This window comes from Ananas comosus, unplaced genomic scaffold, assembly GCF_001540865.1.
Source record: "Ananas comosus cultivar F153 unplaced genomic scaffold, ASM154086v1, whole genome shotgun sequence".
Lineage (NCBI taxonomy): Eukaryota > Viridiplantae > Streptophyta > Magnoliopsida > Poales > Bromeliaceae > Ananas > Ananas comosus.
Window position 1 is genome coordinate 1,950 of NW_017890755.1, and position 22,708 is coordinate 24,657.

The 22,708-nt window shown below is 39.5% G+C and overlaps 2 protein-coding genes across 4 annotated transcripts; both read left to right on the plus strand.

Annotated features, from left to right (window-relative positions):
* The first annotated feature begins 15,671 nt into the window (after nucleotides 1-15,671).
* LOC109704193 lies at nucleotides 15,672-17,357 on the plus strand. The gene has a single exon (XM_020224960.1). The coding sequence runs from the start codon at nucleotides 15,672-15,674 to the stop codon at nucleotides 17,355-17,357; it is 1,686 nt and encodes a 561-aa protein (XP_020080549.1).
* A 15-nt stretch (nucleotides 17,358-17,372) lies between these two features.
* LOC109704196 lies at nucleotides 17,373-20,942 on the plus strand. Of its 3 annotated transcripts, XM_020224962.1 has the most exons (8): nucleotides 17,376-17,552; nucleotides 17,645-17,757; nucleotides 19,256-19,453; nucleotides 19,558-19,796; nucleotides 19,871-20,074; nucleotides 20,189-20,281; nucleotides 20,374-20,472; nucleotides 20,555-20,942. In XM_020224962.1, exons 1-8 carry the CDS (start codon nucleotides 17,440-17,442, stop codon nucleotides 20,771-20,773), a joined length of 1,278 nt encoding a protein of 425 aa, XP_020080551.1. In that variant the 5' UTR covers nucleotides 17,376-17,439; the 3' UTR covers nucleotides 20,774-20,942. The 3 variants fall into 3 exon arrangements, with proteins under 3 accessions (XP_020080553.1, XP_020080552.1, XP_020080551.1); XM_020224963.1 differs by lacking the exon at nucleotides 20,374-20,472 and having other exon boundaries at nucleotides 17,374-17,552; XM_020224964.1 differs by lacking the exons at nucleotides 20,189-20,281; nucleotides 20,374-20,472 and having other exon boundaries at nucleotides 17,373-17,552.
* The last annotated feature ends 1,766 nt before the right edge of the window (nucleotides 20,943-22,708 follow it).

Sequence of the window (22,708 nt, forward strand, 5' to 3'; positions counted from 1 at the left end):
GTTTTTGCCACTCAGGTGCAGGAGGAGCCGATTCCTGTCCCCGACGACATCGTGGCAGGTATTATTTCGATCAGAGGCACCAGAGCTAGGCTTTATTCGACACAGGTGCATCGCATTCATTCATAGATGCATCATTCGCTAGGACTCATGGCATTAAGATCGTACACCATTATGACTATTGGACGGTAAATTCGGTCAAGCATACTTTTCATGTTCACGAAGAATGTGTAGCATGCCCAGTGCAGATAGGTGACTGGGTCATGCCGATTGATCTGTTGGTGTTAAACCGAATGTGGGATTTCGACGTGATCTTGGGGACCAACTGGCTCTCCAAGTATTATGCCGTGATAGATTGCGAGAGTAAGGTGATCACGTTTCGTGAGCCTAATCGAGAGGAGCTAGTGTATCAGGCAGCTAAAAGCTCGCTTTTCGTGGCGACCGTGTCGGCGGCACGGGCGAGGAAAATGATAAAAGGTGGTTGTGTGGCCTATTTGGCGACAATAGTGGAAGCCCAAAAAGAGCACCCGGATTTGGGAGGCATTCGGGTGGTGTGCGAATTTCCGGATGTATTTCCGGCGGAGTTACCGGGATTGCCACCGGATCGGGAGATTGAGTTCGTTATTGACATGGTCCCGGGGGCGGCGCCAATCTCGAGGCCCCATATAGAATGGCACTGGCGGAGCTAAAGGAGCTTAAGGCACAATTGCAAGACTTGCTCGACAAGGGCTTTGTGAGGCCGAGCTTGTCACCCTGGGGAGCTCCAGTGCTATTCGTTAAGAAGAAGGATGGTACACTTCGACTCTGCGTAGATTACCGCGAGTTGAACAAGGTCACAGTGAAGAATAAGTACCCGTTGCCGAGGGTTGATGACTTATTTGACCAGTTGCAGAGGTCAAGGGTATATTCAAAGATTGATATTCAATCGGGGTATCATAAGTTGAAGATACGGCCCGAGGATGTGCACAAGACGGCGTACCGTACGCGGTATGACCATTATGAGTTCACGGTGATGCCGTTTGGGCTTACTAACGCCCGGCGGCGTTCATGGACTTAATGAATAGAGTCTTCCGTCTGCTATTGGACCGGTGCGTCGTGTTATTCATTGACGACGTATTGGTATATTCTTGAACCAAGGACCGAGGAAGAACACGAGGAGCACTTGAGGACCGTGTTGGAAATACTCCGAAAAGAGAAGTTATATGCCAAGTTGAAGAAATGCGACTTTTGGCTATCGGAGGTCACTTTCCTTGGTCATGTAATTTCAGGCGATGGTATCTCGGTGGATCCGAGGAAGGTGGAGGCAATTAAGGATTGGCCTCGCCCGACGAGTGTATCGGAGGTCCGCAATTTCCTTGGGTTAGCGGGCTACTACCGGCGGTTCGTAGAGGGGTTTGCTAAAATAACTACTCCACTAACGCGCCTAAGACACAAAGGGGTGAAGTATGTTTGGAGCCCCGAATGCGAGCGGAGTTTTGAGGAGTTAAAGGAGAGGTTGACCACAACCCCGGTGCTTGCTCTACCGACGCCGGGGGAGACCTTTGTTGTATATAGTGATGCTTCCTACGTGGGACTCGGGTGTGTCTTGATGCAAAACGGGCGGGTTATAGCTTATGCTTCACGCCAATTGAAGACTTATGAGAAGAACTACCCGATTCACGATCTTGAGCTAGCGGCGGTTATTTTCGCGCTAAAGCTATGGAGGCATTACCTATACGGGGAACATTGTGAGATCTATACGGATCACAAAAGTCTTAAGTACTTGTTCACCCAAAGGGAGTTGAATATGCGACAACGGCGGTGGTTGGAATTGTTAAAAGACTATGATGTTACTATTCTATACCACCCCGGAAAGGCGAATGTCGTGGCCGATGCACTTAGTAGGAAATCGGGAGAAAATCTGGCTTCGGCAATTACACCCCAACCACTATTGCAAAAGGAGATGCAACGGCTTGGATTGGAAGTAGTAGCGCCGGGAGTGCCGGCGACACTTGCGGCGTTGGTTGTTCAACCGACTTTATTGGAGAGGATTAAAGAGTTGCAAGCTTCAGATGAATATCTCCAAAAGGTACGCGGGAAAGTTGAGAGCGGTAGTGCCGATGACTTTGGCATTGGGACCGACGGCACACTCCGGTTTAGAAACCGTTGGTATGTGCCTAAGAATAAGGACATCCGCAGGGTGATCATGCAAGAAGCGCACCAATCCCCTTATAGTATACACCCGATCGGCACCAAAATGTATCAAGATTTGAAGTTGCACTATTGATGGCCGGGCATGAAGAAAGACATTGGGGGGTTTGTGGCGCAATGCCTTACTTGCCAACAAGTAAAAGCGGAGCGGCGTTTTTCCGCGGGAAAATTACAAAGCTTACCTATACCCGTTTGGAAATGGGAGAATATCGCTATGAACTTTGTGACCGGATTGCCACGATCTCAAGGTGGGCACGATGCAATTTGGGTTATAGTGGACCGGTTGACGATGTCGGCGCATTTCCTACCGATTCATATTACATGGTCGGGGGACAAATTGGCTCAAGTATATATTGACGAGATTGTGAGACTTCATGGGGTGCCCGTGTCTATTGTGTCGGATCGTGATCCGAGGTTCACCTCTCACTTTTGGAGGAGCCTACAGGAGGCTTTGGGCACGCGGCTCGACTTTAGCACGACATTTCATCCTCAAAGTGATGGTCAATCGGAGAGGACAATACAAATACTTGAGGATATGCTTCGAGCGTGTGTACTGGATTATAAGGGCAATTGGTATGATCATCTTCCGATGGCGGAGTTCGCGTACAATAATAGTTATCAAGAAAGTATCGTGATGGCGCCATTCGAGGCCCTTTATGGAAAGAAGTGTCGCTCCCCAATTCACTGGAGCGATGTGGGCGAGAGGGCGGCTCTTGGCCCCGATGTAGTGCGGGAGGCTAAGGAGAAGGTTCGTCTTGCTCGCCAACGACTTGCTACGGCGCAATCTCGGCAAAAGAGTTATGCCGACAAACGGAGGAAAGATATAGAGTTTGCCGTTGGAGACCACGTGTTTCTAAAGATTTCGCCGATGCGAGGGATTAAGCGGTTTGGAATCCGTGGGAAGCTAAGTCCCCGGTACCTTGGACCGTTCGAAATACTGGAACGGGTCGGCGCGGTGGCATACCGAGTAGCATTACCACCAAGACTTGCGGGAGTGCATGATGTATTTCACGTGTCGAACCTCCGCAAGTATGTGCACGATCCCGAGCATGTTCTCTCGTTCGAACCGTCCGAGATCCAAGAAGATATGACTTATGAGGAGTTCCCGGCATACATCATCGATCGACAAGTAAGAAAACTACGAAATCGTGAGATTCCGTATGTGAAGATTCGTTGGTGTAACCACGACGACCGGGAAGCTACTTGGGAGCTCGAGAGTGCGATGCGGGAGCATTACCCTCATCTCTTCGACGAGCTGAACTAAGGTACGAGTCGAGTTCGGGCATAAATTAAGCTAGTTTCGCGGACGAAACTAAATTTAAGGGGTGGAGAATGTAACATATCGAAACCCGAAAACGATAATCGAACTTTGATCAAATTGGTTAAAGTGTCGAGAGAAATGGATTTGTAAGTTCCATTTTGTATTCCAACGAGTTTGGAAGGATAAAAATGAGTTAAAGAAGTGTTGGAATGGTTTTGGCATCGAACGACGCAAAGTAGAGTCGAGTCGAAACCAAAACAGCAGTCTGGAGCATTGTGTACCGGTACACCATGGTGGGTGTACCGGTACAGCAAGCGACCCGAGCACAGACTGCTCTCGGGTTTGGGCAGCCTGGGTGGTGTACCGGTACGGGACCCCGTGTACCGGTACACACCCTGCGAAACCGAGAGACCATGCTCTCGGGTTTGCTTCTGCGCAGGTCGTGTACCGGTGATACCAACCCGTGTACCGGTACGCGAAGCCTCTGGCGGCAGGGATGAGTCTGCTGCAAAATAGAAAGTTGAAGGGCCTAAATGCAATTGTCATAATATATTATTTGACCCTAGCCCTCTCCTCATAGCAGCACACACCCCTCCTCTCTTTCCCTCTCATTTTCCTCTCTTTCTCTCTCTAGGAAGCTTGGTCTAGGGCAAGGAGAAAGTGGAGAAGAAGCTTGGAGAGGAGATTTCGGTGGGTTTGAAGGCCTTGGTGGCTCTCCAACAAGGTGGACCTTGGTGAGCTCGTGGCCAAGATGAGTTTATTGCACAAGAGAGTCTAGGGTTTGGTTTTAAACCTTGGGATTTANGCATTGAGCTGAGGTCAGTAATTGCCCACTGGGAACTATAAATTATAGTTCTCACGCCCTGTGTTTTATGTTTTCTTTCAGAGCCTTCCACGCCGGGAGAGGCTAGGGACCGTGGGAAGGGAGTTGCTTTGAGCTAGCTTCCTTCGAGGGCGATTCGATAGGTGGTCTACCTCTCGTTATTTTATTTTGTGAGAGGTTGAGAGTTTTACCAGTGTATTAGAGACCACCATTTTTGTACTTTTGAGACTGATAGTGTACTACTTATGGTTTCTTTTATCGTCTAGCTTTATCTCTTTACTTTGGTGTAGATGATAGAACTTTACTCGCTCTGATATCATTAGTTGCTAGTTATTTTACTTCTTTATTTGTTCTATCTCTTGCTTTACTTCCGCTTTTATTGTAGACGCCTTATATGTGTAGACATATGGCGGGTCTGGGCACGCTACCGGGAGGGCCTCCGCCGGTCCCGGGGCGTGACACATATTTTGAGCATATGTGCATTTTTGAGCATCTTGCATAATAGGGTTAATTGTGAGCTTCTTATAGCCTAATGTAAATTCAAATGCATGTTAAATATTTGTAAGAATGTGAGAATGATGATCCCTATGTATGCATGATTGTGACAAGAACCTAGAAGGGTTAGTAAACAAAAAGTGACACTATGACATAGATTTAGCAAGTGATATTGACGAGTCTAGAACACTTAGTAAACAAGTGTGGCATTTGGCATGAGGACAAGAATATAGCACTTAGAGAACAAGTGTGGCATGAGTACAAGAACTTGATAGTGTATATGACACTAGTGATAGTATAGAATGCAAAGGAAAGAATGATTGGGATAATATGACATTTCAACCTTAGTGTAAGGGTCATTTGAGCATGGTTTTTCTTAAAGTCAAGAAATGGATTGAACTTGTAATCCTCGAATGTATGATTGATCGTACTCACTTTTAGTCCTTACTCGAGGTTGTGGTAGCTCCCCCTCGGGCGATGTGCTCCGGAGTCGACATCACTGGGTTGTAGCGAGTATCTCCCCAGAGGACGGTCCCATCGGGTGTAGCGAGTATCTCCCAGATTATTGAGATTTTGAGTTGGTGAGTTTGTTGAGGGCAAACCTACGGGTTAGCCAAGAGATTGGGTATTCACACCATGACTTTGCATTCATCATGAGCTTTACATTGTGCATATCATTTATATTGTTCAAGGCATATTAGTTGCATTGTGCTTAGTTGGTTACTTACTTTCTTTCATTCTATATGCCTGATTAGACGCTAGTGGGATAGTCCCGGCGTGGTTGGTGCGGCTGATAGGGTGATCCAGATTAGTCCGTATTATCCCCCTATTTCCACAGAGCCGGGACCCAGCGAGCCGGTGGACGATCGCGGTAAGGGCATCGCGCCCTAAGTAGAGACCGCCCGAGATGTTTATTTACTCTAGTTGCATACCCCCTTTTATTATGTCATCTTTTGTACTTGATGATTTAGTTATTAAAGAAAAGAACATGTATGTTGCAAAAGATCTTTACATTTAAATGCAAGAATGATATTTTGAGATCCTGTGATGTAAAAGAAAAGAAATGATGCAAAGATTATAATCCATTCATAAGTGTAGTTGTTTACTTTTACTCTTGGCCATTGCTTGCCCTCGTGCAAGCCATTGTGTATGCTTCCACTTATGCAATGTCTATACTCTATCTGAACCTGTTGTTGAGCCTTGGGTGGACAGGGGAGGCTCTGTCCGTTCGGCGTCTGTTTGACGCTCTCGAACCGGCCAAAAAGGATCGGGCTCGGGGCGTGAATCGGCCAAAAAGGTTTCATCTACCTTTACTATTTGCTCATAAGGTTTCATCTATCTTTACAAAGCTATCCACCCGACTCGGTCTTTAGTCAATCATCTGCGAAATACCGTGTAAAACCAGGCTCGAGGTGAAGGATGTCTCACATGCACCTCAGCCTTAAATCCACTCAACTGGGATACCGAATCCACTCTATTGGGATTCAACTATAGCTCATATGCTTGTTACCCAATCAACTTGGCTAACCTGAAGGTTACGCCCCGACTCACATCTCAAATCTAGTAGGTGAGAAGCTACCCCGCTTTTATCCCACCCGAGATCGTCTGCGGGACAACTACGTCTGCCCCTCATGTGACAACTCCGGAGTGCACTGCTTGTGTGGAGCGACCACCCCAGGCTCAAAACAGACTATGTGAGTATGATCCAATCCTCGCCAATTGAGGATACCCTATCAACTAGGGTTAACAATGACTCGGGAAATCCACCTATCCCTACATTCATCATGTCACAAGTGCCTCTACTACACTAGTATCACATGCCACATCTCAACAACTCAGGAAATCATCTATCCCTATGTTCAAATCATAGTGTTAATACTACACTTATATTCCAAATGCCACTCGATCTACTTGACGTCCTACTTGTCACTATGTTCATTATCTAAGTTCCATAACACTAGGTCCGATGTTCTTTATTACCTAGGTTCATTTGACTCTAGGTTCAATGCCACTCGTGTTATAACATAGGTTCTACAATACTAGGTCTCAATGCCACTCATCATTTACCTATGTTTAATAACACTAGGTCCGGCATTCACAATACTTGTTCTCCTAGTTATTCACACTTAAGATTATTAATTGACATGCCACTCAATGTACTTATCCTCCTAGTTATCCATACCTAGGATGTAGTTTACATCTTCTTGCTTTCCGATGTCGAGTTCTCTATCAACCTAGAGTTATCGATCCAAGTTCACTTTCATATGAATCTAACATATTCTCACATTATGTTAGCATACATCATGCATACTCAATTAGCATATTTCTTATACATTTACTTAGCATATATTCTATGCATTCACTTAGCATACATCATGCATTCACTTAGCACATACCTTATGCATTTATCATTAGCATCTATCTCATTCATACATTTTTTTAGCATATATGCCATGTATTCTTTAGCATTTCTCACATGCATATTTTAGCATCTAGATCATACATTCGTTTAGCATATAGCTTATGCATTCTTTATTAGCACCTCAATCATGCATTCACATTCATAACTAGTATCTCTATCATGCATTCATTATTAGCATACATCTTATGCATTCATTGTTATTTATTATATGCATTCATTAGCATTTATCTTATGCATCTAACTCATGTTATTTAGCATCTAGCATATTTCTCATAATGCTAACATGCACGTACTTTCTACCATATTCTTTAATGTGTCAACATGCATATACTTTCACCCAACATATTCCATAATATATCAATATACATATACTTGTCATCCAAGGTAGTCAATACTTAGCATCTCATGCATTCTTTAACCTCTACCGCATGCATTCTTGATTAACATAAGTCTCATGCATTCTTATTAGCATATACCTTACACATTCATTTAGCATTTAACTCATGCCATTATTTACTTTGCAATCAACTACCATTGCAATTAACTACCATTATGTATATATGCATCAATTAGAAAACCATACTCCACTTTGACATGGAAGCGACCTAATCGCTTCGGTAGAGCACAACCCACTTAATATTGCTCTCCGATTGCTGTAGTCACTTGCAATCGGGCTCCCGCGGCACACGTGATCCGATTCGGCTCCAACTCGCAACCGGTCACCGAACATTTCTTAATCCGCAACCTAGAGTCATCCAAGGCCTTTCTCTAACCTTCAATTAGAGAAACGAGGGATTAAATGAGATCAAACCTCAAAAATCCCAAAACCCTCATCTTTAATCCTAGCATGAAAATAAACTCCAAATAATCCGAAATTAAATGTAGCAACATGCTAGAAATACTTTAGAGACCATTAGAACACTAAGCATCAAGGATTAAACCAAATCCTAAACACTTACTAAAATTGCGAACGCCGAGTCGAAAGCATGCCGCTCAACCGGGCGCACGAAGACCCGATCCGACGCTCCACACGCGTTCCCAAGCTCACTCTCCGCCAACGCTGCAAATTTGGGAGAAAGAGATCAAGAGAGTAGGGAGATCTCTAGAGAGAGAAAGGGAGGGTTTCTCTCTCCCTCTCCATACGTGTGTGTGTGTGTGGGTGCTGGCTGCGGCTGAGGAGGAAGAAGAAAGGTATCAAAATCCCTTTTTACCAGCAACCCCCTCAACAATACACAATTTAATTTCAGTTTAGCAGCTCAGAATCTGATACTTTTCGCCGGAGCCCTTCTGAATGTCCGTTTGAGCTCAAATTTGACAGTCAGGCTCAGTTTAAGCTAATAAAACAGAAAATATCTTAACGTTTTAGTTTCGACTATTTTTTGTCACCGAAAGCTCTACCGAACTGAAATCTCTAGCAGATAGCAGTCAGATTTTATTTTCCACTTTCCGGGTGTTGGAATGATATGAAACTTTAAATCTAGCCTTATAAAAATAATCCCGACATATTCCTAAGTTTTCATAATTTTCTAAAATTGTGAATTTTCTGCTAAAATATCCGCTTCGTTTCTCACAGAAAATTCTAAATCTTCTATTTCTGTTCCGATTTCAGTATAAGTCATTTCTGACTTATATTTTACTTTTTTTTAAGTCAAATAAAAATAGTATCTCACACTATTTTTTTTTATATTTACTTTTATATTAAAATTCGGTACATTACACTATGAGTACGATCCAATCCTCACTTGGAGGATACCATGTCACTATTGCCACAAAGTTCACATAGTTTTCTTTGCCTAGCATTCATAATTCTTGGTGCTATTCAATCTGTCTAGTCACAATGTTACTTTTTTTCTATTGTCATGGTCCAACACAAGTTCATATATTCATAAGGTTTCTATGTTCGTATAGTTCATCGCACACATGTATCTCATTGGAAGCATAAGATTGCCCACATCTTAACTATATAATAACATTAACTCTACCATGCATGAACACTATACATATATATATAGATGCTCAAGAAGGTAGCATAGACATAATGAAGGATTTGAAGATTTCGAATAGCACCATCCACCTCGTAGGGATGCCGGAGTGCGAGAAATCAAGTCCCGCGATTTTTAGACACCTACAATTCTCGACCCACGGCAAACGAAAGCAAAATGAGGTTTTTCCTCAATATCTTGTCGTAGCCTTGTTGGAACTTCGATCCGAGACTCCCAACACATCGAATTAACCTTCAATTAGGAATACAAGAGATCAATCCCATGGTTGACCTCTGTTCCTATAAAACCCCATTTTTAACCCTAAAGGTTCATACATGATACCCATAGTCCAAATTTCTTAGGATTCCATAGCATAATCCACGCCCTGGGATCCCAACACTACAACAAAAACAGGTTTTAGCTACACTTTTATAGAAGCATTTATGAAAATCTGCTGGTATTTTTTATTAAGTGCCTCATTTGCAGCATTTTTTCTAAAAAAGCTGATGGGTTTTGATAACAAATTATTTCACTCCCTCCTTTTTTCCCTCCATTAGAGCTACATTCATCAAAAGACCATCTTACCCTTACTTTAAGTTGGAACCGTACTTTAACACATTGGGCTTTTTGGTCCTTTCAAAAAATAAAAGAAAACCTACTAATAAAAACAAAAATTTGAAGAATTAACCCCTTAAAATAGTTCGCCTTGTTGACATCATCGCGCGGCGCGTGGTGGCCCTCTCCACCGGTGGGCTCTTCGTCGCGCGGCGCGTGGTGGCCCTCTTCAACAATGGCTTCAAGTTGGGATTGTCAATTTCTTTTGCAAAGGTATTATTCCCCTTTTTTTCAAAAAAAAATTATGGGATTTTCGTATTTAGGGTTTAAAAATTAGCATGTTAGTTTTTTACATAGATTTAGAATGGGTTTTATATTTTTGAGAGATTTTTTATACTTATTAAGTTTTATTTACAGCTCTAGGATTTTTGTACCATTTTTTATTCCACTATCAAGTTTTATTTTATAGCTTCAGGAATTTTGTTAGAGTTTTAGGGTTTTTGTCCCTTTTCTATTCCTTTTTTGGTGCTTTCATAAAATTTTTTAAGTCCATTCTCTGTAATGGCATAGGTGGGAGTGTAGTGATTAGTTAATTTGATATGTTAATTATTTTTGAGTACTTTATGTTTGTTTTTTTTTTTTAAATTTGCAGGTAGAGTTGTGTCTAAAATTTTTTTTAGAAAGATTATTAAGAAAGGCTATATCACAGTCAATCCTTATATTAGTTGCAGCNTTAAGTCCATTCTCTGTAATGGCATAGGTGGGAGTGTAGTGATTAGTTAATTTGATATGTTAATTATTTTTGAGTACTTTATGTTTGTTTTTTTTTTTTAAATTTGCAGGTAGAGTTGTGTCTAAAATTTTTTTTAGAAAGATTATTAAGAAAGGCTATATCACAGTCAATCCTTATATTAGTTGCAGCAACCTATAGATCTAAAAACTATTAAAGATAATTTGGATTGGCCAAGAGAAAGCTTTCAATACTTGGCAGGAGTAAATAGGTTTCTTGATTTTGCATTTTTGAATCTATCTTTTGATAGAAAGATTCGTTGCCCATCTGTGAAGTGCGTTAATAGAACAACTTTAAGTAGAGAAGACGTGTACGACCATTTGGTGTGTGATGGAATACTTCACGGTTATCGAGATTGGATTTTTCATAGAAAATCAATTGCACAAAATTTTCACACTGGTGCACATCAATTAGATGATGACTCTACCATGCATGTTAATATGCATCAAATAATACATGATATGTTTGGAGTTAGAAATTGTGAAGAATCTATGAGTCATTTATCAAATGCATCTGATTCCCAAGAAAATGGATCGAATTCTGAAGCTGAAAACTTCTTTAGTTTGCTTAGAGATGCCGACCAAAATTTGTGGCCAGGATGTGAATTGACAAAGCTTTCTTTAATTGTGCTTTTATTTCATACAAAATGCACTAACAAATGGAGTAATAAATCATTTAATGATTTGTTAGGAATATTACAACTTGCAATCCCCAATGGAAAATGCTTGCCAAAAACATTCGGTGAGGCCAAAAAAGTTATAAAAACTTTAGGACTTGGATATGAAAAAATTCATGCTTGTCAGAACAATTGTCAATTGTATTGGAAGGATAAGGCCAATGATGATAGTGGCTCTATTTGTGGGGCTTCTAGGTGGAGAACGATTNAGTGTTAAGAGGTGGTCCCTAAGCATTATGTTATTGCAAACTTGCCTCAAAATTGTATAGTTTAGAAAATGTATAATTATGCAAAGACCCAACCTTCACCCTATAGAGAATTTCAAAATGAGACCTTGAACATTTTGTTTGATTGAGACTTAGGCAATTTTAATTTATTTTAATTTAAATTACAATAGTTAAGTGAATTAAGTTTTGTTTTTTAATATGATTCTGGTATATGTTAGGGCTCCACTTGCTAAAACATCATGTCTTTTTTAGCTGTAGTCTCTTTTTTTTTCCGAATTCATTTGTTAAATAGTTATTAAAAAAAATAGATTTTATGAATCATAGAATAATTGTTCAAGTGTCTAACTTATTTTTCAAAATTAATTCAAGTTTAAAAATTCAAAGTTAAGAAAGTGCCATTGAATGAAACAGAGAGTGTTGGTAGGCAGGACACTTCAAAATGTCCTATAGTTCAAGGACTTCCATTAATTTTTACCTACTAGATCTTAAACTAGTATTATATATTTTCTTTCTTTGTTTGCTTTTATAATTTTATTTATTTTTAATAATGCTTTTCCTCTTTAGCTGTGTGATACTCTATTTAGTATTTTTTTTCCTCTCTCTTGTACTAATTTTTTTTGTTTTTCGCACTTGTAATGTTAGAAATATATATTATAAAATCAAGAGTAATTTTAGAATATCTATTATCCAATGATATGTAAAAGAGTATAATACAATGTTGGGAATCCGGTACTCGCCCCGGTACCGGATCTTGTGAATCCGCAACCCGCCCCGATACCGATTGCTGTGAATCCGGTACCGATGGTTGGGATTCCGCAACGGAAACGTCAAATCGGGTTTTTACCATAAACCCGTCTCCTCAGCAAAAACTGATACAGTCATAAAAGAAAAAAATATGTAGGTAAAATAAGATTCATTAAATAAGAGAAGATTACACCTGACTCCTCTTCTGCACAGAGTAGCTACAACCCGAGCCCTCTTTCTTGAATCTCTTTTACCCTTCTCTCGTCTTCTATAAACCCATAAAGAAGACAATCATCCACCCGCACCCGTGCACTAGGTGCACTAAATAACTCTCTCTTTTTCTCTCTCTGGTACGACACCCAAGAGGCCTTTTCTTCTCTTGACCGTACTCATCTTAAAAGCAAACCCACAAAGAGTTATTTATAAGGCTTCACTAAAACGTACCCCAATCCTAATATATTTAGGATTTCTACTCCAATAATATCTAAATCTATCTTAATTAATCTCTAATAGATTTAAATATTAATCCTAATCTAGTTAGATTTTATCCTCTAATTAATATTTAAATCTTAATTTATCTCCAATAGATTTAAATATTAATTCTTATCTAACTAGGATTCAACTACAAATCTAAACAAATCCTAACAATCTACACCTTGGTTGGATTTGTAGTCTTCAACGGCTACGTCGAGCTTACCATGCAAGCTCCACCTTGAGCTTGTCTCCTCCGCTCGATGTCGTCGCATCCGTCACTCCGTCTCGAGCGACTGCACATCCGCGAACTTTTGGAACCCAAACCGTCTTCGCTCCCGTTCTGGCTGTGCTCCCGTTCAGAACGTATAAGTTCCCACGCTTGTTCGCCTCGTATACGACCCGATCTCGTTTTCGGACCCTCATAGCTCCACCTGAAGCTGAAATATCGCAACCCTTCGAGTCTAATGCGCCTAACGAGATCAAATTCCGCTTCAATCCAGGAACGTGCCGCACACCTGTCAGCGTCCTCACGACCCCATCGTGCATTCGGATTTTCACCATGTCGACTCCCAATACTTTGCACGCTGTCCCGTTCCCCATTAGAGCTTTTCCACCTTTGATTGCCTTATAGGTTGCAAAAGTCTCCTTCTCCGGGCATACATGAAAAGAACACGCCGAATCGAGCACCCACGCGTCATCCGAAATTTTCGCACCTCCGGTCGCCGCATATAGCACATCAGAATCGAACATCTCCGACTCTGCCGCCTGTGCAGTCGCTGATACCGTCTCGTCCTGGTTCACGACAGTTTTCTCCTTCTGTCGCTTTAACTCCTTCAGATCATCTTGAAGTTTTCGACAGTTGCACTTAATATGCCCTTTCCTGTGACAGTAAAAGCATTCTACCTCAGATAGCGGTTTCTTCTGTCGATCTCCGGTCGCTGATGTTGTCGCCTCCTTCTTCGCTCTCACCACCAAAGCTGTATCCCAGCTCTGTGTGCCGGACTCCTGAGTCATCTTCCGCATCTCGTTCGAGAGAAGCGCTGCCGTGATCGTCTCCACGCTTATGGTCTCCTTGCCATAAAGCAACGTGGTCACCAGATGCTCACATGTTGCCGATAGCGAAGATAGTAAAATCAGCGCCTTATCTTCGTCATCTAGATTGACTCCGATGCTGGTCAACTGGGCCACCATCTTGTTGAACTCAATTAGATGATCATGTAGGCTCGCCGCTTCTTGCATCCGCAACGTAAACAGTCGCTGCTTCAGATACAATCTGTTCGTCAGGAATTTGGTCATGTACAGATCTTCCAATTTCTTCCACAATTTCGCCAGTGTCGTCTCGCCGGCTACATTGTTAAGAACCTCATCTGCTAATGATAGATGAAGCGTACTCAGCGCCTTCCGCTCCATCTTTGTCCATGCCGCATCCGTGACGTCCGCCGGCTTTGCCTCCTTCCCGTTCAACGTTTCGTCTAATTCTTATTGTACGAGGATTGCCCGAACTTTAATCTGCCACAATTCGAAATTGTTCTTGCCGTCGAACTTCTCAATTTCGAATTTCGTGGCCATCTCCGTCGATCTCTCCCGCAGATCGGTAACCTTCGGCTCTGATACCACTTGTTGGGAATCCGGTACTCGCCCCGGTACCGGATCTTGTGAATCCGCAACCCGCCCCGATACCGATTGCTGTGAATCCGGTACCGATGGTTGGGATTCTGCAACGGAAACGCCAAATCGGGTTTTTACCATAAACCCGTCTCCTCAGCAAAAGCTGATACAATCATAAAAGAGAAAAATATGTAGGTAAAATAAGATTCATTAAATAAGAGAAGATTACACCTGACTCCTCTTCTGCACAGAGTAGCTACAACCCGAGCCCTCTTTCTTGAATCCCTTCTACCCTTCTCTCGTCTTCTATAAACCCATAAAGAAGACAATTATCCACGCACACCCGTGCACTAGGTGCACTAAATAACTCTCTCTTTTTCTCTCTCTGGTACGGCACCCAAGAGGCCTTTTCTTCTCTTGACCGTACTCATCTTAAAAGCAAACCCACAAAGAGTTATTTATAAGGCTCCACTAAAACGTACCCCAATCCTAATATATTTAGGATTTCTACTCCAATTAATATCTAAATCTATCTTAATTAATCTCTAATAGATTTAAATATTAATCCTAATCTAGTTAGATTTTATCCTCTAATTAATATTTAAATCTTAATTTATCTCCAATAGATTTAAATATTAATTCTTATCTAACTAGGATTCAACTACAAATCTAACCAAATCCTAACATACAAAGGCAATAGTATGATATTTAATACTGACAACAAATGTTCTTTCATGTTGAGAAGTAAATCAACCCTCTTCGAGTTCTTGTTTGTTATAGCAACCAAGTAACTTTTTAGTTTTACTTTATGATTTGTTCTATTATATACAAAATTTGTGTACTTGATAACTCCTCATGTGATATAGTTTTATTATAAACTTGTGTTATTTTTGTTTGTAAAAGCTTGGAGAACTTATATCCTTAATTTTAGTAATTGTAATGCCGTCTAGCTATCACATTTATGTTTTGTTCTTAATTTATTTTTTCCTATAATATGCTAATAGTTTCACATAGCAATTTCTCATTGATATATTTTTATTATATTTTGTTAAGGTCAATTCTTATATTAGTTGCAGCAACTTATGGATCTAAAAACTATTAAAGATGATTTGGATTGGCCAAGGGGAAGTTTTCAATACTTGGCAGGAGTAAATGGGTTTCTTGATTTTGCATTTTTGAATCCATCTTCTAATAGAAAGATTCGTTGCCCATGTGTGAAGTGCGTTAATAGAACAACTTTAAGTAGAGAAGATGTGTACGACTATTTGGTTTGTGATGGAATGCTTCGCGGTTATTGAGATTGGATTTTTCATGGAGAATCAATCGCGCAAAATTTCCACACTAGTGCACATCAATTAGATGATGACTCCACTATGCATGTTAATATGCATCAAATGATACACGATATGTTTGGAGTTAGAGAATCTATGAGTCATTTAACAAATGCATCTGATTCCCAAGTAAATGGATTGAATTCTGAAGCTGAAAACTTCTTTAGTTTGCTTAGAGATGCCGACCAAAATTTGTGGCCAGGATGCGAATTGACAAAGCTTTCTTTAATTGTGCTTTTATTTCATACAAAATGCACTAACAAATGGAGTAATAAATCATTTAATGATTTATTGGGAATATTACAACTTGCAATCCCTAATGGAAAATGCTTGCCAAAAACATTCGTCGAGGCCAAAAAAGTTATAAAAACTTTAGGGCTTGGATATGAAAAAATTCATGCTTGTCAGAACAATTGTCAATTGTATTGGAAAGATAAGGCCAATGATGATAATTGCTCTATTTGTGGGGCTTCTCGGTGGAGAATGATTAGGGGCCATTCTAGTTCAACAAGAAGAAAGAAAAAAGGAATTCCGGCAAAAGTTTTACGCTATTTCCCTTTAAAGCCTAGACTTAAACGATTGTTTATGTCTAAGCAGGCAGCAACGTTAATGAGATGGCATGAAGAAGAACGAATAAAGGATGGAGCGTTGAGACATCCGACCGACTCTGAAGCATGGAAAAGTTTTGACTCCAAACATCCTGACTTTTCTTTAGACTCTCGTAACGTTAGATTTGGATTAGCTAGTGATGGATTTAATCCTTTCGGAATGTTGAGCTCTACCTATAGTGGCTGGCCTATTATTCTAATACCATATAATTTACCTCCTTGGCTTTGTATGAAAGAATCTTCTTTCATTCTTTCGTTACTTATACTTGGGCCAAGCGGACCGGAAAATCAGATTGATGTGTACTTACAACCTCTTATTGATGAGTTGAAGGAGCTTTGGGAAGTTGGCATAGACACGTATGATGCTTCTCGTGACGGATCTTTCATGTTAAAAGCAGCATTAATGTGGACTATCAATGATTTTCTGGCATATGGAATTTTGTCAGGGTGGAATGTTCATGGTGGGTTTGCTTGTCCTTGTTGTAATGTAGAGACTTGTTCACGACGTCTAAAATATGGTCGGAAGTATTGTTTTATGGGACATCGTCGTTTTCTAGAGCCAAATCATAAATTTCGTTATGACAAAGTCTCTTTTGATGGAACTGAAGAGTTTCGAACAACACAAAGCAGACCTTCTGGGACTACGGTGTTGGATCAATTGGAAGAAATTAATAATTTTGAAAACTCACAAACTTGGAAAAAGAAGAGCATATTTTTCACATTGCCTTACTGGAAATCTAATTTATTGCGACATAATCTAGATGTAATGCATATAGAAAAGAATGTTTTTGAAAATGTGTATGGAACATTAGCAAATATCGAAGGAAAGTCGAAGGATAATCTAAGTGCTCGTCTAGACTTACAAGATTTGAATATAAGGGCTGAACTTCATCCAGAAAATAGGGGTTCAAACAGATTGTATCTTCCTCCTGCTTGTTATGCACTGTCTAGAGATGAGAAGAAAATATTTTATACGTTTTTGAAAAGCATTAAAGTTCCTGATGGTTATGCTGGAAATATCTCAAGAAGTGTAAATGTCACAAAAGGTAAAATGTTTGGACTCAAAAGTCATGACTGTCATATACTAATGCAACAACTACTTCCAATTTCGTTACGAGGACTTCTCTCAAAGAATGTGACAGCTCCTTTATTTGATTTATGTGGCTATATTTAGAGAATTGTGCTCAAAAGTTCTTCAAGTTTAGGATCTTGAGCAACTTGATGCTAGGATTAGGTTAACATTATGCCACTTGGAAATGATTTTTCCACCTCGGTTTTTCACTGTAATGGTTCATTTGGTTATTCACTTGGCGAGTGAGGCTAGAATTGCAGGACCGGTTCATTATAGATGGATGTATCCAATTGAAAGGTATCATTTTCTATTGTTAATTGTTTAGTTATTAGTATATTATTTAGTAAATTAATTTTATCCTAAAACTTCTTATTTATCATGTTGGCTAGGTATCTTTCGACTTTGAAGTCTTTTGTACGTAATCGAGCACATCCAGAGGGTTCTATTGCAGAAGCTTACTTAGCGCAAGAGTGCATGACTTTTTGTTCTCGGTATATAAAAGGTTTTGAGACAAAACTTAATCGATCTTCACGAAATGATGACAATATTGAGGCATCTGGAAAATCTAATATGGAGCAAGGACATTCTTTATTTCCTCGAGTGGGTCGACCATTAGGAAAGCCTAGTCGATATATACTAGATAGTCTGTCCAAAGTTCAAGCACATCGATATGTTCTTTTCAACTGTCCAGATGTTGCACCATTTGTAAAGTTAGTATTAGCGTTAACTAGTAATCAAGTTTGACTTTTTTGGGTACTTTGTATTTATAGAAACTTGTTGATTACATTATTCTCACGCAGGGAACATGCTGTGGAAATAAAGAGGCAAAGTCGCCCTCGTCGCCTTTCTTTAAAAGACATAGAACGTATTCAGAATGAATCATTTCTCAAATGGTTCAAAGAGCATGTAAGAAATAACTACTAAGCAATAAATTAATAAGTTATCTATAGAAAAATCAACCAACTTTTTCAATGTAATCATATAGGTTTTGAAATTGGAGAGGAACGAAGACAATCAACACCTTAAAGAAGAAATTAGATGGCTAGCTCGAGGCCCAAATCAAGTTGCAACAAGATATCAGGGGTTTAACATTCATGGCTATAGGTTTCGACCAAAACGTCTTGACAAGTCAACTCAAAATAGTGGAGTAATTGTGACGGCAAAGACATCAAGTTATGCTAGTGCTAATGATAGAAATCCAATTTAGGAGATGTGACTTATTATGGAAAGATAAAAGAGATCATTGAGTTAGACTACTCGGGAAACTTTTCAGTTGTGGTATTTAAGTGTGATTGGGTTGATGTAACTCAAGGAAGGGGGTTAAGGAAAGATAGTTATGGTTTTACTCTTGTTAATTTTGCACACTTGATACACATCGGTGAGAAATTGGAGCATGAGCCTTTTATCTTAGCAAGCCAAGCTGAACAAGTATTCTACCTACAAGACCAAATAAACTCTGATTGGTCAGTTTGTATTAGGATAAAGCCGAGAGATGTGTATGAAATGGGTGGTCAATATTGGAGTGAAGATGCAGAAAATGAACCATATCATGTTGCGCTTCTAGAGTCAGATAGTGCAATAGAAAATCATAACTGGGTTAGGATGGATGTTGACGGAATAACTGTCAAAGCTAATAGTGCTTACAATCTTGATACATAGCTTTATTAGTTGTTGCAAAATGCTATCGTATAATGATGTGTGAATGTAATATTTCTTAGTAATATATTATGCATTATAAATGTAGATGTGAAACTACTTTTGTTATTCATTTCTTACTCCTTACTTGCGTGTTGTTTTATCTAATATATATAGCTATGCAATTATACCAGTCAGAGTGGTATAACTTTTCCACCTGATTGTATTATATTTTTGTTTTACATTTTTAATGTATTGTATTCTCATTGTAATCTCATTTTTAGATCTTTTCATTTACCTTGCAAACTAATGTGTGCTCTTGTATAATAATTTATAATTAACACTACTTGGATATAACTTTTTAGCATTCATGGCCAAGCGTCAACGTTTACGTATTGTTCAAAGTCGAGCCGAGTATCAAGAAGAGCAACGACAAAGTACGCAATCTCAGCCACAATCGCAACAAAACCTACAACATGATTTCAATATGCAAGTTGAAGAACATGTTCATTTAGATCAGGAAAATACAGGTCATGAAGAAATTGAGACGGTAACTGTTGAAGGTATATTACTATATCTTATTAGTTGAAGGTATATTAGCTTTAGCAGATAATGCATAATATACAATAAGTTTTTTTCTTATATGTATTTAATTTTGTTATTCTAGATGAAACTGGACGAAGAACTCGTGGAAAAACCCTTTTGGCTGATCTATGGGTTCTACCGCCTAGTCATCGAGTTGTTGTGGATTGTAATACTTATGGACAACCAATTGGAAATGAAAGAGGACTGTTAGGCCAATTTCTGGGTACTATAGCAAGGAACGGTGGGCTATGTTCTTTGAGTCATAAGGATTGGAGATATGTGAAGAAGGAAAAGAAACTAGATATTCTAAATCAAGTGAAGGTAATACTTTATAATTATTTTATGTACTAATAAATTGCCTACAAAAATTTTAATTTTATAATTTTTTACTATAGAAAAAGTTTCTCTACCACCAAAGTTGTGAGAAGTGGATTTTCAAGTCGGCGGGAAGAAAATGGAAGGACTACAAGTGCAGTTTAAAGGCTAGGTATTTTGATGACCTTGCAAGTCTTGATGAAATGTACAAAAAAGTTCTAGAAGATATAGTGCGAGATCAATGGATTTCTCTTGTAAACTTTTGGAAAACTGAAACAGCCAAGGTATGAATTGTTTTACTAATATTAATTACAAGTACAAGTTAAAATAAAATGCCTTTAGAATTTTAATTTCAATGTTGTTCTCTATTGCAAACTTGATTAGTAATTTTATTTTAGCTTCGAAGTGAGAAAAACAAAAGAAGTCGTACATTGCAAGAAACAACACATACTGCAGGGACAAAAAGTTTTGCACGAGTTGCTGCCGAGATGGTAATGCTATTTACTTTTAGAGTATACATAATGGTACATATGTTCTTTATTTGTTGTTAATGTCAAATTAATTTATTCAAGTATTTATTTAGAAGCAAAAACATCTGGAGAGGAAAGAGTCAACACGTTCTGAAGTCTATCTCAAAACTCATAAGTACAAGAATGGAGATTTTGTGAATGATAAGTTAGCCGTATGTTTCTAGATGTGTTAATTTTAAATTTATATAGATAAAATAATTAATTAGTTCGTACTAATATTAATTTTGTTTATAGGCTGATCTACAATCTAAGATTATAGAAAATCAAGAATCCTCGAACTCGCATGGACGTGTAGCATGGGAGGGTGATGCATATTCTGATGTGATAGGAAAAGATAAGTATGGATATATGCGTGGTGTGGGATTAGCTCCCTCACCATCTGAGCTACTAAAGCCAATGATTTCTTCTCGCTTTGATGGCATACAAATAACAACATTGGATGAGACTATCTGAAAGAAACATGCGTCAAATGAAAGAGGAAATTGAGAAATTGCAACAACAATTGTGAAACCAAAATGAAACTATTGTGGAATTGAAAAACAAAATGCAGGACTTGGAGCCTAATGGTCAATTTAGACAGGTGCTGTTATATATTTAGTTTACTCTATGTCATAGTTAATTAATGTAAGGTACCGGACTTCTAAAATCATGAGGTTACGGTGTCCATTTGGTTGGAGAGCCATTTGAATGGTTCCGGTAAGGTTGCGGTGTAATGTAATATACCGGATTTAAATATAAAAATAGAAATAAATAAAAATAGTATGAGATACTATTTTTATTGAATTTAGAGAAGTGAAATATGAGTTGGGAATGACCTGTGCTGAAATCGGAATTAAAACAGAAGATTTAGAATTTTCTGTTGGAGACGGGGCAGATAAATTAACAGAAAATGCACAGTCTCAGAAAATTATGAAAATTAGAGGATAAGTCAGAAATATTTTTATGAGGCTAGATTTAAGGTTTCATATTTTTCTGACACCTGTAGAGTGAGAAATAAAATCCGAAAGCTATCTGTAAAGATTGCAGTTCGGTACAGTTTTCAGTGACCAAACGGGGTCAAAACTGAGCCAGTGATCGTCAGCTTGTTAAGTTAAGTAAAACCGAACATGACTGTCAAGTTTAAGCTCAAACGGACATTCAGGGAGCTTCGGCGAAAGATATCAGATTTCAAGCTGCCCGGGATGAATAGTGTTTTGAGGGGTGTTAATTATAAGAGAAGCAACAGCTTCTTCTCCCCTCAACCGTGCACACCCAAGCATCACACGCACACACGCATGGAATGAAGGAGAGAGAAACTCTCCCTCTCTCTCTCTAAAACTCCCTTTCTCTCTCTAAATCTCTTCCAAAATGGATGGATTTGGTGGAGAAGTAAGCTTGGAAGTTGATCTTCATCAACTTCATCTTCTTCCTCTCCATTGGAGCATACTTTGAAGGTAAGCTTTAAGAGCTTTAATGGCATTTCTCTATTGCTTGGGTTTTAAGCTCTAGAAACGAATTAGTAGCTTTCCTAGATGCTAAGTAGATGATTTATGCTTGGATCCTAAGTTCTAATGGTGGATTTTTACCTATTGAAACCAAGAGCTCCAAAATGAGGGCTTTAATGGTAGATCTCTAAAGATGGGTCTAAATGCTTTGGAAATGGTTTTAGTGGAACCCATTGATGCCTAATAGATGGTTAATGCTTGAATCATAGAGCAATTTAATGATTTCTTGCATAGTTGTAAACCTAGGGCTCAAAATGCTAACTTTCAAAATTGTTGGGTTTGATCTCTTTTAACCCTCTGTTTACCTAATTGCAAGGTCTACGAACGCGTTGGAAGCGACGGTTCGGCGATTCGTCGAGCCGGTGCAAAGTTATTAAAGAAACGGACGTTTAGGCTTCGTTTTCGCCTGGAGGGCCGAGGCGACGTCGTAAAATCCTGAAAACGGATTTGAAGCATCGTAACAAGAAACCGAAGACCTTTAATTTTCGGATTGCGGATCGGAGGTCGTTTGGTGGTCGCGCGCGGATTGGGTCGAGCCGAGCGGCGTGCGCCGCGGGAGGCCGATTGCGAGTGACGACGAGCAATCGGAACGCGATAAAAGGTGGGGGAGTGCCATCCCGAAGTCATCGGGCTTCTTCCTATGTCTTAGTACTTATCCATTCACATGTAGCATATTGTATATCGATACCTTGCATTATAGGATGACAATACATGCATTCCTAATCCTTATATGATGTTTATGATCAATATGGTATTATGATATGAATATATGATGTATTGGACATAAGGATTATGAGATGACATTGGTAAACCTATGATGCTAAATGAGAGATGAACCTAGTGTTGTGTTTAAAGACATAGTTTACAAGTGGCATTGAACTTATTGTGCTAAAAACACATATGA

Excerpts from the sequence above, each read along its gene's own strand:
- LOC109704196 (XM_020224962.1), top strand. The coding sequence starts at position 17,440 with ATGATTTTTCCACCTCGGTTTTTCACTGTAATGGTTCATTTGGTTATT. Across the intron at positions 19,797-19,870 it reads ATATTCTAAATCAAGTGAAG|AAAAAGTTTCTCTACCACCA; the intron begins GTAATACTTTAT and ends TTTTTACTATAG. Across the intron at positions 20,473-20,554 it reads TTGTGAATGATAAGTTAGCC|GCTGATCTACAATCTAAGAT; the intron begins GTATGTTTCTAG and ends TTTTGTTTATAG.
- LOC109704193 (XM_020224960.1), top strand. The coding sequence starts at position 15,672 with ATGAGTCATTTAACAAATGCATCTGATTCCCAAGTAAATGGATTGAAT.